Source organism: Podarcis pityusensis (genome assembly GCF_964106645.2).
Source record: "Podarcis pityusensis genome assembly, chromosome: 3".
NCBI lineage: Eukaryota > Metazoa > Chordata > Lepidosauria > Squamata > Lacertidae > Podarcis > Podarcis pityusensis.
The window spans coordinates 82,438,093-82,456,252 of NC_138026.1; the positions used below are offsets into that span (position 1 = coordinate 82,438,093).

An 18,160-nucleotide genomic window follows, 5' to 3' on the forward strand; every position below is an offset into this window, starting at 1 on the left:
TGCTCAGCAAGTTACAACTCTTACTTCCCTCCACCCCCCATCTTCATGCAGGGAGAGCGCTGTCCTTTGTTAACAGAAACTTCTTTGAGGATGCTAATGGGAACAGAGGTAGTGCACCCAATGTTGCTATAGTGATGGTGGATGGGTGGCCTACAGATAAAGTGGAAGAGGCCTCTCGGCTGGCAAGGGAATCTGGCATCAACATTTTCTTTGTCACCATTGAAGGACCAGATGAAAATGAAAAGCAGAATGTTATTGAAACAAACTTTGTGGACAAGGTAAGGGGTACACTGGGATCCATCAAGAAAGAGGCAAGATTTCTTGATTCTGATGAAAGGTGGGATCCGAACTCTTCATCACATGTAGGCGAGTCAATATAAAAGTGAGACATCCTTGCCTAGCCAAAAACCCACAAGTGTGAGTGAGCAAACTGGCTACCACTCTGTTCTAACAACGTCCAGCTATAGCTATATAGTTCTCTCTTTGAAATATTCACATGCTACAATAGTCACTATATTGAGACTCAATACGGCAAAGTTTTACAAGATCCCCAGTATAAACAGGATGCATCTATGTACGCTTAGTTCTTCAGTGGAGTCACACAGGGCAGATTATGAAGGTTCAGCAAGTGGGACTGCAAGACTCAAGCAATCAACTCACTTCAAAGCCTCAATCAAGTTGTGTAGTGTTAGATCATGTTTACTGAACGCTGTGTACTCTTGCCTCCAGTTTTCCTCCAAAACACACAAAAGTTCTGGATACACTTCAGTTAGAACTCATTCTCACAAGCTATGTAGTATAGGTCAGGTACTCATGACAAAATGCCTCTTCAACTGAGTGGTGTTAGTCTGGCATGTATGTAGTCTTTCCCGGAAGGTTGGCAAATGAGCCCAAGTTCAGGAAGCAAAGTGGACTTTGAGAACTGTCCTTCAGAATACATCTATTTTCCCCCTCCCTCTGGACACCCTTTCAGATAATTTTGTGCACTTTCCACTGTGTCTGTGCCATGAAATACATTTCCTATGAACTTCAAAGCCCCTTAATGCCTTCAACCTGGGAAGCCTCCAGACTGAATTGCACTGGCTGATGGTCTTGATTTCCTTTAGGTTTGAATGGGGGAAGAGCCACAGTAAGCCTCTGTGCACTTGCCAGACTGGGAAAGTAGAATGAGGCAAGAAGCCCTGTGTTCATACATAGTGACTTAATGGTAGCTGTATCTTAGAAAATGGAAATAACTTTGAGACATGAGAGCAAACACGCCTGCAATGAATGTTAAGCCTGTTGACAGAAGTAGAGTCAATTCAGATGCTAGTTTTGCAATGTGGCAGGTACTTGAGTAACAAGTATAGACCATTTAGCTGCCTTTAAGCTGGATGTAGACCTCAACATCTAAGAAACGATAAGGGCGGGTATTATTCAGCTGTGTTTTCTACCAGTTTGATGCAATACCAGTTTGTCTCATAAAAACATTTCATACATAGGGACAGAGCTGTCGTAAGGTGAAATCAATGACTGACAGTAATAAGTTGCCTCCATGAATTTTGCCGTAACTGCTCTTGAAATTCATTGCTTTTGTTTTCTCTCTTTCAGGCTGTGTGCAGGACCAATGGGTACTATTCCATCAATGTGCCCAGTTGGTTCAGTTTACACAAAGTAGTGCAGCAGTTAGTGAAGCGAGTCTGTGACTCTGATCGCCTGGCATGCAGCAAGACCTGTCTCAATGCAGCGGATATTGGATTTGTCATTGACGGGTCCAGCAGCGTTGGCACTGGCAACTTCCGCACCCTCCTCCAGTTTGTCGCTAACATCAGCAAGGAATTCGAGATTTCCGATACAGACACACGCATTGGAGCTGTGCAGTACACCTACGAACAGAGGCTGGAGTTTGGCTTTGACAAGCACAGAACGAAGCAGGATGTCCTAAACGCTATCAAGAGAATCAACTATTGGAGCGGAGGAACCAGCACCGGAGCAGCCATCAACTATGCCTTTGAACAGCTCTTCAGCAAATCCAAACCAAACAAGAGGAAGATAATGATTCTTATTACAGATGGCAGATCATACGATGATGTCCGGGGGCCGGCTGCAGCGGCACATCAGAATGGTAAGCCAGAAGACCCTATAAACACCTATTTTAGGGGTAGGCAACCTGTAGCCCTCCAGATGTCACGGAACTACAGCTCCCATCATTCCCGACCATAGCTTATACTGGCTGGAGGTGATAGGATTTGGAGTCCTGCAACATCTGGAAAGCACTGAAGAACAGAAGAGTCCTGTTCCATCAGACCAAGGCCCATCTATGCCAGAACCCCTCATTTATTTTTAAAGAAGCTTTGCATAAAGCACCCAAACAATGGGGCTCTGGATCTAGAATATGGCATCTAAGTTTTGCAAGCCAGAAGTCCAAGTTTGGCATAATAATTAAAAAAAAAGTAGTGTACTTGTATATTCTTGGTGAACATTAAGCCCTTCAGTTTTTGAAACACGGGAAGGACACGTATGAGTCATTCAACAAGACAATAGGGAATGGGGATCAACAAGCCTGGGGATTGGAATGCCTCATTTATTTAAGTTTAAACACCTCACCACTTCTGATAATATTTTTGGGCCCTTATACAGATATTACTTTGAATGCAATATTGTTTCAAATAAGGCATTAACCTCATTATGTACTCATGTTTCTCACTTCAGGAGTCATAGCCTATTCAGTCGGAATTGCATGGGCTGCCCAAGATGAGCTGGAAGCCATTGCTACTGACCCCGACAAAGAACACTCCTTCTTTGTGGACGAGTTTGACAGCCTCTACAGATTTGTTCCTAGGATCATCCAGAATATTTGTACCGAGTTTAATTCGCAACCACGGAACTGAAATCAGCAGCAGGCTCCAGGAAACACTGCATCACTACATGAGAAAATGTTTGGCAAGCAATGCCAGCCAGGAGGCTCAAAGGCATCTATGGCTAAGAGCCAATGTCAGCTCTGTTCTCCATGCATGGCAATAATGGGTGTAGACTGATCAATCTCCTTCCCCCCACCCTTGCTGGTTTCAAAACTGATTCAGTGGAGGAGCTGGCTACAGTCCTTGGTTAGATAATTCACTTGACTCAAATCTATAGCTTGGAGTTAACTTCCACATAGAATAGGAGACTAATAGGTCTAAGGCTGTAACCCAGATGCACTGGACTTAGTGGGCATGCCAGAGATGGCATTTGTTGGGTACCACCCCATTTCAACTCTCCAGTGATGCAGAATGGCTAACCAACAGCTGGCTTTAAAATATTACATGGCGCTTTGGAACCCGGCCTTTAATTAAGAGTTGTTGGCAGACACATGAGGACAGGAAGCAAAGCAAAGGACAAGAGACTACAACAAGCAGGGCAGATCAGGATTTGGTTCTGGGGGGGGGATCAGTATCAACAAAGATGGAGTGTGGCACTCACACCAGCTGTCCACAATTGCTTTGTTGGGCATAATAGCACAAGTGTTGAAAGAATAGTTTGGGGGAAATTGAAGCTTACAGATTGCTTAATTACACATCACAGAACGTTCAACTGAAGTTAGTTGCAATGCAGGCCAGGCAGACAGAGTCTGTAACCTGGCACCAAAAGAGCAAGGCAGTAAATTATATATATGGTTCCTACTGGTTTCCTTCCTGTCTCCATAAACGAGCCCAGAGAGCAGCTTCCCACATGCCTAGTTCAGTGACATCATATTCCTTCCATCTCTTCAGATTCTAAAATCAAGCCTCCGCCTAAGAGGGAATCTGCAGTTTTTACAGATGCTTCTAGGGTTGGTGCGGTGATGCATTACAAAAAGCATCAGTGGCAATCTATTATTTATTCTATATCCCATGAGCCAGAGTATTTATCACTGGACATCAGCATCAAATGCCCTCTGCTGATTTTACAACTTCTGTCACAAGCAACGGACCCTGTCAATTCTCTTTGATTTTAATATACAGCTATTAGCACTCAGGCCCAAGAATAGTTTTATCAGCAATTTGGTCCTGAAATGGGCCTTTGGTGTGTTGCGTAAGATGTCAAATAGACGTTTATTCCTACTCTCTGGTTCCTGTTTTTTAACCAGCTGCTGATCCGCAAGAGAGCTTGTTCTCTTACCCCATGACTACTAAGTTTACTCAGGAGCCTTTGGAGAATGATCTTATCTTTTAAAAAGTCTTGAGTATTCACTAGGCTTCCCATATGTCAGGAAAATTCCTGACATGTCCAGGGTTTCAGGTGTAAAAATGGCATCGGGGGGAATTTTGCCAGCAAAATGTCAGGGAAAACCCAGATGTTTATGCACCGCAGCTCCAAAAGCTTAAAATGACTATTTGGGGGGGAGGTTTCTCCCCCAAAAGCCCAACAATTTTGGGGTCTTCCTGAAAAAAGCTCAACACCTTTGCAGGTGCCAGAAATTTTACTTTTTGAAATATGGCAACCGTGGTGCTTTCTGTCCAGTGGATCACACCTATGTGCTTGTTGACAGGACTCAGCCTTTAAAGAATTTGTTGTGAGTCAAAATATCAGTATTGAGGAGCATTTGGCTTTGCATATGGACTACAGCTACATGGTCAGCCTTGAGTATTGACCATGCTGGTTGGGGTTGATGGGAGATGAAGCTCAGCGACAGCTGAAGGGTCTAAGGTTCCCTACCAATTGTGTATCTGCTAGTTGTATCTTTCATGTTTTTCATCAGTTTTCCTAGAACAGATGTTAGGTTTTTTGGCTTGTGAATTCCTGGATTTCCTCCCCCACAAGTGGTGCTGTGTTGCCTATTTCCCAGCTCTCAGGTACAGAGGCCTCTTACATATTATTACATAAGAGCAGCAATATCGCATCTGAGTTATTTTAAGAACTCTTGGGTGTCTACACCATCCAGGCTTGGAGATTTATTTTTAAATCGTCATTAGGACTTTATCTCATCATCATCATTTGCCTTGCCTCCCTGAAAAAGTCGGTTTATACACGGTATTTCTCCGCATCTTCTGCAACAAAGACAAGTGCAAAGAATGCAGCTGAATGCAAACATTTGCAAAGGATTTGTGGATGAAACATGAGTTTGTAAATATTATTTTAACTTTCCCCTCTCTGCACATGCACCTACATTAAAGAGCTTTTTAAAAAATAACTTGCTGTACCCTTTTGCAATAAAAGTTACAAAAAGGGTGTCCTAGATCTCATTTGCTTTGGAGGAAAAAGAAAGCTTACACAAACCCAATAAACCTTCCCCCCCCCAACTCCTGAAACTAAAGCCTGCGTATGGACTTTTTCCCTTGTAAAGAAGGCATGAGTAGACCCTTTTTGCTTCCTAGGATTGTGAACGTAAGAAGCTGCCTTGTGCTGCATCAGATCCATTGGTTCATGTTGCTCAGTCTGGCTCTCCCAAGCACTCCAGGGTTGCCGCCTGGGTCTTTCGCAGCAATACTACTGGAAATCCTAAATGGGAGGGAGACTTTCAGTAAGTCAAGCATGTGTTCCACTCCAAGCTTGGACCCTCCTCAAACATCTAGACTGGTCCATTCTTAAATAGCCTTATAATTCTGACTAGATGGACCACTGTGTTATTCTACATTGCATTAGTGCTGAAAGTTTTACAGTGGGATTGAAGTAATGGCTGAAGAAGCCTGCACTGCATTCCAATTGCATATTCTCAAGCTTACTTGTGTGCCAGGATTCAACCCCAACATGCTTTCATGGGCCTTAGTGCAGTGTATGAAAGTGCCTTCAAATGTGTTTACTCTCAGCAGTACTTTATTTACTTGCAGTATTTATGGTCCACATGCATGAAGCGTTAGGGAAAGGACTTCCAAATCAGTAAAGTGCTCTACATAGTTTTGTTTCAAAAAAACAACAGAAATTATTTGTACTTCATAATCTGTGTGAAATATCCCATTCACTTCAGTATTAAAGTGCAATATAGAGCAACCCAAGACATTCCTATGTGCTATCATTATTTGTTGATGGCTCAGGCAAGTTACAAGCATCAGTATTTTCGGCTTTAGCAATTAATTCACAATTAATTCCAAGAGAATGGAAGTGTCTACTTATTACATCACACAGTTTTCTCTTGTGACGAGGCAGAACATGTGTTTTTTTAAGGGAGAACCACCATTTTGATACTTTCATCCAGCAGCCCTCAATGCAAACTGCAATCTGTTTTGTATTTAGCAGATCCTTAATTAATTTAGCCTGCATAACACATGCTGCATAAATAACTTTAAAAAAAAAAAAAAAAAGAATACTCCCTTGTTCTGCCAAATACCCAACTTAATGAAGAGTTCTGGAGAATTCAAATACTTACTACTTTAAGATATTCTGTTTGATACGGATTAAAAGCGTATCAAAGGAATTCAAAGAAATAATTGCCCTATGGCAGCTTTTGATTTTTTTCTTTTCCAGTGGACCAACATGGTTACCTCTGAGTTTTCTGAAGTAAAAATGTAATTCATAAAGTCTGTGGAGCAAAAGGTGACATATAAAGAGGCTTTTTTCACCTATGGCTTGTATTTTTGGAGAGGTTCCATAAACTGTAATATACATTTAGAAAACACACAAAGATGTTGAAAAATAGTATTTATTAGCACCCAATTTACATAAATACATAGTACAAAGGACATTTATTTGCTGCGGTAATATTTAGTAAAGCTGCTCTGTATAGTGTTACTTCAGGAAGGTCCATTTGATTTTACTCAACATAGAATGTAGGTACTGTACACAGAAATTCACTTTGCAACTCTTCAGTGCCACTGCCTTCATTAGTACCTCAGCATTGCCTCATTTATGTGAGGTATTAACAGAAGTTATTTTTGTATTTAATAATGAGAACAACTTTCTCAACCTCCAGAACAAATTTACTCAAAATCTTCCACAAACTGCTTTGCTGTTCTTTACTTTTAAAGGCAGTTAAATATTAAAAGACTGAAAAACAAACAAAAACCAGGTACTGTTGATGCTTTTGCAACTTATCTGGTTTTGAGAAAAATGGCGAAATATTGAAAATGGTTCTTCAAACACACATTACTCTGCTGCTAATGATTTTTGAACTTTTGGGGATGAAATAATGGTCTCTCAGAGGAAAGCGACAACTCTAGAGTCTTTTTCTGGTGAGAACTTCGTGCCTAAACTGTACTACCAACACTGCTTTCCCCATTAATGCTCAATCTTCCTAAAGCAATGAAAACAATGGCGACACTGATTCACACCGCTAGATAACATGTTGGTCAAAATTTGGAAGAATCAATATATCACATTGTAACATTAAAACTTCCACATCAATACTAAGGTATCAATCCTATATTTACTGACTTGGGAGTAAGCCCCTTTGAACGCAGTGGGGCTTACCTCATACGATTGCACTGTAGAGATTTTCCACCAAAATGACTATTCTGTATACAAGCAAAAAGGCTGATTGTATTTAACCAAAGAGTACTGTCACATGCTCATTGAGGAGCATCCCTCCATCTTTTACTACAAGAACTATTCTCGGTTGATCTATGAACAATATGCAATTTATTACCCATGATAAAGACAGGAACCATGAGGACAGGTGAGCATGACTGCTCTTAGAAAGATTGACTAGACTAAGCAACCAGCCATACTCTGTGGGTGCAACTGACCATTCATGCATCAGAAAATGGATAGTACACACCTCACACTGGTCCTAATTTAATCCACTCCACACATGCATTCTGTAGCCTATTCATATTTCAGCTATTCCCATATACACATCTATCTTGCTGCTATTCCCAACATGATAAAAGTGTCAAATGTTATGATCCCTAGTAACCAGCTGGAACATTCCCTTGAAACAAAACACTATGCAAGTGCAGAAGGGTGGCTACTTCCATTAAGTTTCCACATCCCTTTTCAAAATTGGTTCCGATTTAAGTTCAACTGTATTTAAGCAATGGAAGCAAGGTATAGTTACCTTGTCAGGAATGAAGAACACACCTTGCACTTCCAGGCTACCATCAGCAGCCTCTACTTTAAAGATGAGAATGGGACTTTAAAATACAAGTGTTTAAAGAACAAGCAGTAAAAATCAAAATTATTTAAATTCAAGTGTCTTTAGTATTTGGAAGAGTAGGAAAAACCGCTGCAAGAGAACAAAAGCCAGTGGTGGCCTAGCAATTTTGCTAACATCTAGCATGGAGGCATGTATAAAAAGAAAACAGCTGGCCAACATGCGGAAAATACAAACTAGCCTGTTAAAAGAAATGGAGATGATCTCGCAATATATAAAACAAAGATTAATACAAGTTTTCGATCTAAAATACAATGTGTTGGCTCCAGAGTTGCATGGAGTAACATGCAGATCTAACCCACCTCCGCAATGAGTTTAGTCAGTAAGACAAAGTATTCTAATATAGTTTCCTTTCCCTTCAAAAGAACTGCTCTTGGTAAATCTGCCCAGCACACATTACTGTGAAATATTGTTGTCAATCTGTGTTTTCAGCTTGCAGAGTTTCAGAAAGCCAAGAACACAGTACAAGAGACCCTTTCAGTTAATTTGGGCTGCCCAGTTACAAGATGTTACATATTTTGTCTGGTTTCAAAAGCTGTCCTGTGCTTTATATAAAATGGCACAGATGCTGTGGCACTAAAATCTGTGTTTATCATGGACATCTGACTATCGCAGGAAATATTTTGGAAGGTGTCCACCTAGAAGCCAACTTATATTAGAACACCAGTTCCAAAAGGAGCAAGAAAAATGGTTCAGTCTGAAACCTCCAATTATTCCTTATATAATTTGGTTGGTTTTCATTAAGTTATCCATGTAAGCAATGGTGTGTTTTACTTGGCAAAAAGCTGTGTAACTTTTCTGAGTACTGGGACAAATATGCCGCAGAACTCACATCAAATTAGGATCTCCCCATTCAAACTGAGTGCAAAAAAGTTAGAATTCTCAGACCTCGTCCACTCAGAACCTAAAGGCAATTCTGAAACACTTAAGTTCTATGTCAACTTCGGTGTGTATCCAATACATGAACAGCAGAAAGTGTATCTTCTGATCAACTGCAGTGTGAATTTATCAATCTATGCATGAAAAGCTTATTGGGGGAAATTGAACTTTTAAAATATTCTGGCATTCACTATGCTGCAGAAGATTCTGATTTTTAAAACTGCTCCCCCCACCCCCAAGACTACTGAATCAGCCAACATTTTCATCACTGCTTAGGCCAAATGTATTGCTCTGTCTTCCTTTGGACCATATCAGCAACGCCGAGGGGGGTCTTGTTGTCTGGGCAGCCCAGGCCTGTGCCCTAGGGAGGTCGCTTCAGTGCTGCTACCGCAGTGGTTTGACTTCAGCCCCAGAGGTGCACTCCACTGAATATACTCTATGTCAGGGACGGGGGAACTTTTGCAGCTCTTCCGAGCAATACGCCAGTGGTGTGCAGGGCCAGAAATAAAAGTGGAAGGAGCAACAAAGGTAAATTTTACCTCACCTGCATCCAGAAAAGAAAGAGGCATTATCAGAGTTCAAGCACATATTCCTGCTAGGCAAAGCAGGAAGAGCGAGAGCTGGGGAGAGTTCCCAAGGCCAGGGAACGAGGATTGTAGGGGCTGCTTGGGCTCCCAGGTCTGAGATAACTCTGTTCTAAGCTCACAACTTGTCAAATTCATTGCGATGTAGATTCTAAGTAAGGGTTCAAAAAGGGTGCTTAGACTCTAAAAGTAAACCACATAAGATTTGTCTTAATATGGCAGCCATGAAGTTAAGCTGTTCAATCTTCAATACATTTGACTTCAAAGTCGTTTGGTTAAAGATCTTAAGGTCAATCAAAGCACAAGAGCAGCATCTGGTACAAACTTTCTGGACCCTTTACACTTCATCTGATGCTGCCTTATACAGAGTCTGCTGATAATAACTGGTAGCAGCTCTCTGGTGACTTTCCCAGTCCCGATTCCTCAAATTATTGAACCTGGGGCTTTATGACAGAGATATGTACCTATTCAGAATGTCAATGAGCTCTGCACACCAAGAACCCCTCCCTGTGGAAAATCTAGGTCTCAAGAAGAGTTGTAGCCCAGCCTTATTCTTGAATATTTCTACTTGCAGGGTTTCTTGACGTGGGGTAACACTGAAATATTCAATTTCCTATCTGCATGCTGAAAAGATACATAACCAGAAGGGCTATACCACATACCTTTTCTGTCTGTGTGTAGTGCTTCTTATGTTTTTAAACTTCAGCATTTTCCTACATTTTTCACTGTATCTAAATCAGGGGTGGACAACTACTGGCCTTCCAGATGTTGTTGAACTCCTGACTCCCAACAATTCCAGCCACTATAGCCAATGGTCAAGGATGATGGGAGTTGTAGTCCACCAACCTTTGGAGGGTTACATTAACCATACACTTGCACACACATGTAAGACTCTGACAAAAATCAACTATGCACAGTTGTTATGAGAATGTGCTGCAATGGGTGGGCCTTGGGATGAAGCACTGTTTCCTTCCCACCCACCCACATATGCGTGGGAACTTTTTAAGCATCCATTTGTGGTTTATAACAAACTGTCTCATCCAACTATGGCTCTGATCCCGGCTTGCAAAGCATCCATGTTTTGAACAAACCAGTGTTTCTCATATCCAGGAAAAAAATGGAAAATTGTGCTTTGTCAAGACTCTAATTTCCTCCCCTTGTTTACAAAGGAAGGAGGAAAGGGAGGGAAAGTTACGCTATGGTGTGTTCTTGTAACGAATCAGAGAAGGTACCTGTGCATTGTTGGTTCACAAGTTTCTTCTAGAATTAAGCTCATGCATGCAGGTTCCCTGCTCAACGATCACAGCATCAGATAACGGGCATATGTACAACAGTTCCTCAGAGATCAAACCCACAGACAGAACTTTGATATCGCTGGACATGATCTTAACATTCGAATGAAGGCAGCTCACCTGGCCAGCTGCAACAGGGTCATGTAAAGGCAAAAGGGGAAAGGAAAGAATGTGGTCTGGAGGTTAACCAAATGCTTAGAAATCCACAATGGTAGTGCAACCCAATACTTGCAGATAAACAGAATAGGTCAGTCAAGGTTAGAAAGGGTCTTTTTCATCTCTAACTGAAGATAGCATCTTGAAGAAGTTATAATATTTGTGCACAGTACAATGCAGTCTATAGTACACAAGCAGAGAAGACTGACAGACACTAACAGAGTCTAGAGAAGAACACAAATACAGAGTCCACAACCTCGTGGTAAGGCTACATTTTTTGTTTGTCAAAAGGCACCTCAGCCTCTAGCTATTTGCCTGTTTTTAAAGTCGCTTCACTTGGATCAGGAGCCCACTAAGCAGGACTGAACAACTTCCAATCCACATTTGAAAAGCAACTTTTTTCTTACATTCATAATTTAATCAAAATGGGAGTCTCCAAAATAAGCATGCTGGTCTATTAGTTGTATGTACAGCAATTTAAACATCAGCAACTATGTATTATATTGCTTAAGCAAAAAGCACAATAACCATACCTTTTATCCTTTGTACGCAACAAAGTCTGGAGAATTTTTAATACTAAAACATTAAAATTACCCATAGAATCTTCCCTTAAGACACATTTAATACATACTGTTTACAATTTCTCTTTCTATATATATATCTATATATATATATGTACACACACAATATACACAACTTTATGTATTTGTTTTTCTAAATAAATCTTTGCAATATTCTTTTAAAAATAAGATCACAGAGAGAAGGGATACATACACAGAAGTCACATATAGATAAGTATATTTGATGCAGTTGGTCTTTCTGCTTTGACTCAAAATTGGGATTTAACGAACCCTGAACATTTTGAGATCTATTGGTAATAGTTTTGATTCCATTAAAGGGAAACATGTTGCACATCAGAATCTGCAAGAGTGTAAACTTCTACAAATAGGTATGCCACATATTTTTAGTACCAAATGCAGAAAACATGTTCAAACCTAAGGCTGGTAATGCAATGACAGAGAATAAATGGTTTCTTTTCTGGATTGTGTGGTAGTTATTCCAAAAAAAAATGAAGGCATATTTTTATGAATTCCAAATTCTTCCAAAAACCAATTCCAAACCATTGTGTCAGCTGGGGCAGTTGGGAATTGTAGTTCAAATATCTGGAGGGCACCAAATTGGTGAAGGCTGCTCTACACACCCACGCCCCATGAAAACAGCTTCCTGCTGCTGTGGAGTTTGTAAATTTGGCAATCACGTTGGCCAACTCTACACCCTTTTCCTGCCAATCACCGCCCTATTACAAGGGTGAGTACCAAGCAGAAAATCTCCTCCAGACAGGCCCCACCCACATGGTTGATTAAATAACTCTCTCACTAGATATATACACACACTATTCTTAGCAGCCAAAGACTGAATCACAGAGAGGTCACTTCTATGCATGAGTGTGTGAGTAAGATTTGGAGAGGGGAGGGGTATCCAAGCAGGTTTATTCAAGATAATGAAAATTATTTGGATGCCAATAACATGCATTTCAACAGTAAGGCCTGTTAAAGCCTACACAGATATAATTTCTTGTTTACTGAAAAGGGAAGTTTCATAATTTTACTGAGCTTAGCTATGAATGGAAGTCATCAACATCTGAATTAAGCCTCATCCCTGTTGTAAACTGTGGTGCCAGTCACTTGTTAACAAATTCTTTCAAAGGCTTAAAATAAAACATACATTTTTAAAGCATTTGTTAATATCTGCTTTAATACAATTTAGGGAAACTGCATTCATATTTGATGTTTAAACCCAATCCACCTAATGTAACAGCCAGCAGGCTGAGACAAAATCAAGCCTTATTCTCCTGTACATCATTCAACCGTACAATACGTAAAAAAAAAGAGAAGAAATAATATTTATATTGTATTTCTAAGAGTTACATCACCAAATTCAGGCTTATTTTACAGAAATATATGGGTAATATTCTTGAGGGGAAAAACAGGCAGAAAAGTTTCTATCTACCCACATCCTACAGAAATTGGATTTTCTGCTTCCTTATTGCCCACACTGGACTGCACATATTGTTAACAGAGGATCTCATTTTGCCCAAGGCCGGCCTGGACAAATACTGACACCTTCAAAAATAAAAACGGTTCTTCTGTATGGACCATTTGAAACAGAGGGTTTCCCAGCTCTCAGCACTAGCTGAGCTCATATAACCCAAGGAACCCCTTATTTAAAAAAGAGCACCCTGAAAGAAAAGAAAGAAATATAACCCTAGACCATTTGCTAACATTCACTGAATTAAAGGGCATGAAGAGGAGGCTCTTGCCCTTGTCATTTGTACAGCTTGTTGTATATATATATATATACACACGGCAGCTAGAGAGGGAGAGAAATATTGCGTCATACAAAGACTTTAGCAAGCGCATCAGCTCCGGCACTGGCGATATAACATTTCGAGGGATGGAATGCTACGTCATGAATGGATTCGTCGTGTTTCTTGCGATGAGCCGTAAACTCCTGAATGCAGGTCTTGCTTTCAAGGTTCCATAAGCGTATTGAACAGTCGTGGCCTAGGTTAGACAAAGAAGAGGAAAAACATTTAGATTTGCAGTTACGTTTAATTCAGAGTGGATTAAGAGTGGATGTGGGATGTACTTACTGCCGGACATCAAGTACAAGCCATTAGGATCAACAGCGAGACTTGTGACTGCATCCAAGTGGGCCACCATGGAATGGATCAATTTTCCTTTGAAATAAAACATTATTTTTTTAAAAAACAACTTGTCATCAGTTAATGCAATACAGAGCTTTAACAGAACTTAAGGGAAATGATACTGATATCAAGCATACTAGCAACTATTCTCACTGAAACAAAGGATCTTTGAATATGAGCACAGCCCCCTTCCCTTTGGAAAGTGATCGCCTGACTGTGTCTCTGTGCTGGTCACTTTCACTTTCCCGGTTATTTCCTAGAGCTCAGCTTCCCAAATTTGGTACCTGGTTCAGGTGCCTTCCCGCAGTTAAAAAAGTGAAGGTAGCATTCACTTTCACCCTAAAAAACACACCAAAGGGTCCAACACTGCAGCTCCACTTGCACAATGTTTTTGCGCATGCATGTGCTCCTCTCTTGTCCCTTCCAGCCCCTGCACACCCTCAGAATCAGCTCTGGGGGCCTGGAGCAGATTTTAGGGACAAGAGTGGAAATGAGTTGAACTCTGCTCCTGCACCATTAGGTACAACCTAGACAGGTTTTTACTCATTAGCTCCCACGGAAATCAGCAGGCATCTTCCTTACAGCTGCCACACAGACTGTTGCTGCTCTGCATCCCACTTCCCTACTTTGCCCAGTCAATCAGGGGTGGAACAGGTTGTTTCAGGGTAATGGTTCTACTTCTGGGAGCTCCCTGTACAGGCCACATCCCGGCACACCCTTGTTCACTCTTTTGTGATGTCACTGCCCATATAGTAATGGGGGTGGGAGAATTAACAATGCACGGGGTCACACCACTCTGATGGAGAAAAGGTAGAACGCATCCATCACAGTGCGTGAGTTTTTACAAGGCACACTTCAGCATTTTTCACAGCAGAGTGGTGTGTCCTGGCACATATCTTTGAAATCCCTATCCTGAATAGTGTTACTATCAATTGAAGTAAACTGCAGAAGGGTGGATTCTCACATAATCAGATACAAAATGGATAACAACCGCCCATCATTTGTGCTCAATACTTGCAAATAAATCCTTCAACATTCCCCTTTAAGATGGAAGCAATGACCCAATCCTGCCTTAGTTGCCATATCCATATATTATGCAGAGATGCAGAGGTAAAGCAGAGATTTCTACAAGTGCTTTGATACAGTATGTTAATCATTCATACGTACCCCCACTTTTTTGTTGTTCCAAGTGCAAAGCAAAACCTACCCTGAGCTCAGTTTGCTACATCAAAGAAAAGGTAGCTCAATTCACGGAAAACAGAGTCTGAACTCCTAGGCAGCTTAGATATGAGCTTTTGAAAGCAAACCTTGCAAGTCACAAGGCTGAAGTTATCTAGTGGCTCAGGTTTAACAAAGTTGCTTGTATTAACTCTGCCTACTGATCCTTTGCCAAACCAAGCAGGAAACACCTGGACCAAAATTTATAGAATTAAATAACAGAGTTCATTAACACAGTGCCTAGCTTTGGAATATGATGCATTGTGTGTGTTTTTGTTTTAAGCACATAATTAAGATACCAATCGAAATGACTGCAAGTTTTCTAACAGTTATGATTTACATATTTTCCTTCACTATGGGTGAACATGGAGAACATGGAGCTTTAAGAACAAGGGTAAAGAGTCTAAGTGCTCCTCTTTCAGATATTTAGAAGGGGTAAAGGTAAAGGTAAAGGTACCCCTGCCCGTCCGGGCCAGTCTTGACAGACTCTAGGGTTGTGCACTCATCTCACTCTATAGGCCGGGAGCCAGCGCTGTCCGCAGACACTTCCGGGTCATGTGGCCAGCGTGACAAGCTGCATCTGGCGAGCCAGTGCAGCACACGGAACGCCGTTTACCTTCCCGCTAGTAAGCGGTCCCTATTTATCTACTTGCACCCGGGGGTGCTTTCGAACTGCTAGGTTGGCAGGCGCTGGGACCGAGCGATGGGAGCGCACCCCGCCGCGGGGATTCGAACCGCCGACCATGCGATCGGCAAGTCCTAGGCGCTGAGGCTTTTACCCACAGCGCCACCCGCGTCCCTATTTAGACACACACACAAAGACAAACACACACAAGCATCTGTAAGCTTTGGCAGCAATTCCATCTTGTGCAGTGTGGAAATTAGGGATGCATAAATTTCCCTCCATGATCCTGTGGATCATCCGCTTTTCTGTAGCAAAGACAAACATCGGGATTGGCTGGGAAGGATGTTAAAGCTGTAACTCAAATGCTAAGCCACACCAATTCCTTCTGCACAGCCAATAACCCTTTACAGTGGTACCTTGGTTTGCAACCGCTTTGGATTACAACCATGTCAAACCCGGAACCGTGTGTCCCTTTTTTTAGATTACAACCCATTTTTTTTATTACAACCCTTTTTTTTTTATAACAACCATTTTTTTTGGGGGGGGGAGGCCCCATCGGCAAAAGCGTGCCTTGGATTACAACCTGTTTTGGTTTACAACTGGACCTCCGGAACCAATTATGGTTGTAAACCAAGGTACCACTGTATTCCTCTCATCTGTTTTACAAGTCACAGAACTGTCAAACCTCAATTTCAAAATTTCTCTCTAAATGGGTAGGACTTCAGACAATTTCATGATATTTTTGTTTTTTTATGTTACGACCTACTGAGGGAAGAATTATGCTTACCTGTGTTATTGTCATAGAATTTGATGTGTCTATCCTCATGGGCTGTGATACTAATTGGAAGAGTTGGATGGCTGATTACTTTGTTTATTTGGCAAGAAGAGGTGACTGCTAAAGGAATGAACAAGTGCAAACACAGTCAACACAGAAAAATTATTTCATTCACATAAGTCAGTGGTTTTAAAGCAGTGTGCTGTGGCACCCTGGGGTGCCTTGACTGATCAGAGGTGCCGCAGGCAACACTGGCCTCTGTCCTTCTTTCCTTCACTCCCTTTCTCTGATGGCCTCTTGCATCTCTGCCTCCCAAAGGTTTGCACAGCTGTTTGTTGCAAGCTCCCCAGGTGCCCCTGGGGCTGGCCAGGGGGTGCTTCCCAGGCCCCTGTGGGGCAGTGTGAGGAGGCACCTCTCTTTGGGCCGGGGTGGCAGCTCAGAGACCAGGAGTGGCAGCTGCAGCTGCCCAGAGAACAGCCCCAAGGAGAAGGGAGCAGAGAGGAGGCTGAGGGGACACGCCACAAGGGAGGGTGTTCGAAAAAGGGTGAGGGGCTGCTGGCTCTGCAGGCAAGGGGTGGCATAACTGGGCTCCTGAGCTCCACAGGGATGCTGCAAAAAAGCATGTGGTTGGTCAAGGAAACTGTGGACCCAAAAAGGTTGAAAACCTCTGAAATAAGCTATTGGAAAGACTAACGACCTGATTTAGCAGGCCAATCTGGTGCAAAAATCCCAACTTGTTCAGTCCACTCAATCTACTTGTACCTTACTATGCTCATTCAATATATTGTCAACCTGCTTCTCAAACTAACCTACGTATAATTCAGGAACACCATACAGTTGCATAGGGGATGGTGAAAACCTAATATTTAAGGAAGCCCAAAATACCTATGGATCATATAAGGAAGCATGGCAAGTGGGTGATGAGGGTCAGGGAGAATAAGACAGCTAATCTGCTATTTCCTCATATTTGTTCTTTCAGAATTGTTTGTATTAGAGTACATTTATGGCTAGATTTATCAGTCCCATGTGGACTGACGCCAGCAGTCCATCAAAGACGATTAGGTGCAAACATCGGTATCCTAAATGGAAGAACACTTCATTTAATTCATTTCTATGCACGATGGTCTCAGACTTTATCAATATAAACACGAACAATGAAAACACATGGAAATAACCCCTTTGGATACATACTAGTATCTGCGTTGGACTCCAAGTTAAGGATGCGTTGTCTTGTTTCCATGTTATATATGCTTGTGTGGCCACTATTAAAGGATGCTACCATGTGGCTTGGGTCACTGCTCACAATGTCCACAGAAGAGGGAATCCCCATCTCTACAAAAGCAGAAGAGTGTTAGGAAGAATAGGAAGCTTGGTCCATTAGCCACTACCTGAAAGCAGCCACATTCATTCATTTTCTTGGCACAAATCTAGAAGTCATTTCAAATTTTCCAGCCAAGTTGGTAAAAGCAAGAAATATGGTTTCTCAAGTGTCCAAACAGATGTGTGAATGTTGGAATATTAGAACTCTGTTTCAGTAATGAGCCAATCAATCCTCAAACCCGTTACATTTACATAGGTATCAGGACCTGCTGTAACCTGAGATGTGCAGTGCACCCACCATGCCCAAGAAGAGCAGAGTAGCAAGAGCTAGTATACTGACTAATGCACCACAAATGTCTTATGGATTAATATTGGGTGGGCAAGTACAAAGGTTCAGAAAGGAAGGCAGAAGGGTAGACAAGAAAGAGAGTCTAGGTCAGAGCTTTGGAAACTTTTCACATTAGTGACACACTTTTTAGACATGTATCATTTCACGACACAGTAGTTCAGTTTTACTAGCAAACTGGAGATTAAACTAACCCCTTTCCAGTCCTGGGAAGAGCATGGGGAACATTCGC

The 18,160-nt window shown here is 41.7% G+C and overlaps 2 protein-coding genes across 9 annotated transcripts in view; one reads left to right on the forward strand and one right to left on the reverse strand.

Moving 5' to 3' along the window:
• The window catches only part of VIT (vitrin), a 37,961-nt gene extending 32,830 nt beyond the window's left edge, over positions 1-5,131 (forward strand). For all 5 annotated transcript variants that reach the window (XM_080997700.1, XM_080997702.1, XM_080997704.1 and 2 more), the window contains 3 exons: positions 52-278; positions 1,591-2,104; positions 2,692-5,131. In XM_080997700.1, coding sequence (XP_080853826.1) covers positions 52-278; positions 1,591-2,104; positions 2,692-2,870 — 920 coding nt within the window. In that variant the 3' untranslated portion in view covers positions 2,871-5,131. The remainder of the gene's footprint in view (positions 1-51; positions 279-1,590; positions 2,105-2,691) is intronic.
• A 1,430-nt stretch (positions 5,132-6,561) lies between these two features.
• The window catches only part of STRN (striatin), a 53,503-nt gene continuing 41,904 nt past the window's right edge, over positions 6,562-18,160 (reverse strand). For 3 of the 4 annotated variants that reach the window (XM_080997693.1, XM_080997695.1, XM_080997694.1), the window contains 4 exons: positions 17,454-17,594; positions 16,275-16,382; positions 13,591-13,677; positions 6,562-13,501 (listed from right to left, as the gene is read on the reverse strand). In XM_080997693.1, coding sequence (XP_080853819.1) covers positions 13,332-13,501; positions 13,591-13,677; positions 16,275-16,382; positions 17,454-17,594 — 506 coding nt within the window. In that variant the 3' untranslated portion in view covers positions 6,562-13,331. The remainder of the gene's footprint in view (positions 13,502-13,590; positions 13,678-16,274; positions 16,383-17,453; positions 17,595-18,160) is intronic. The other variant, XR_013983601.1, reaches the window with a different exon arrangement.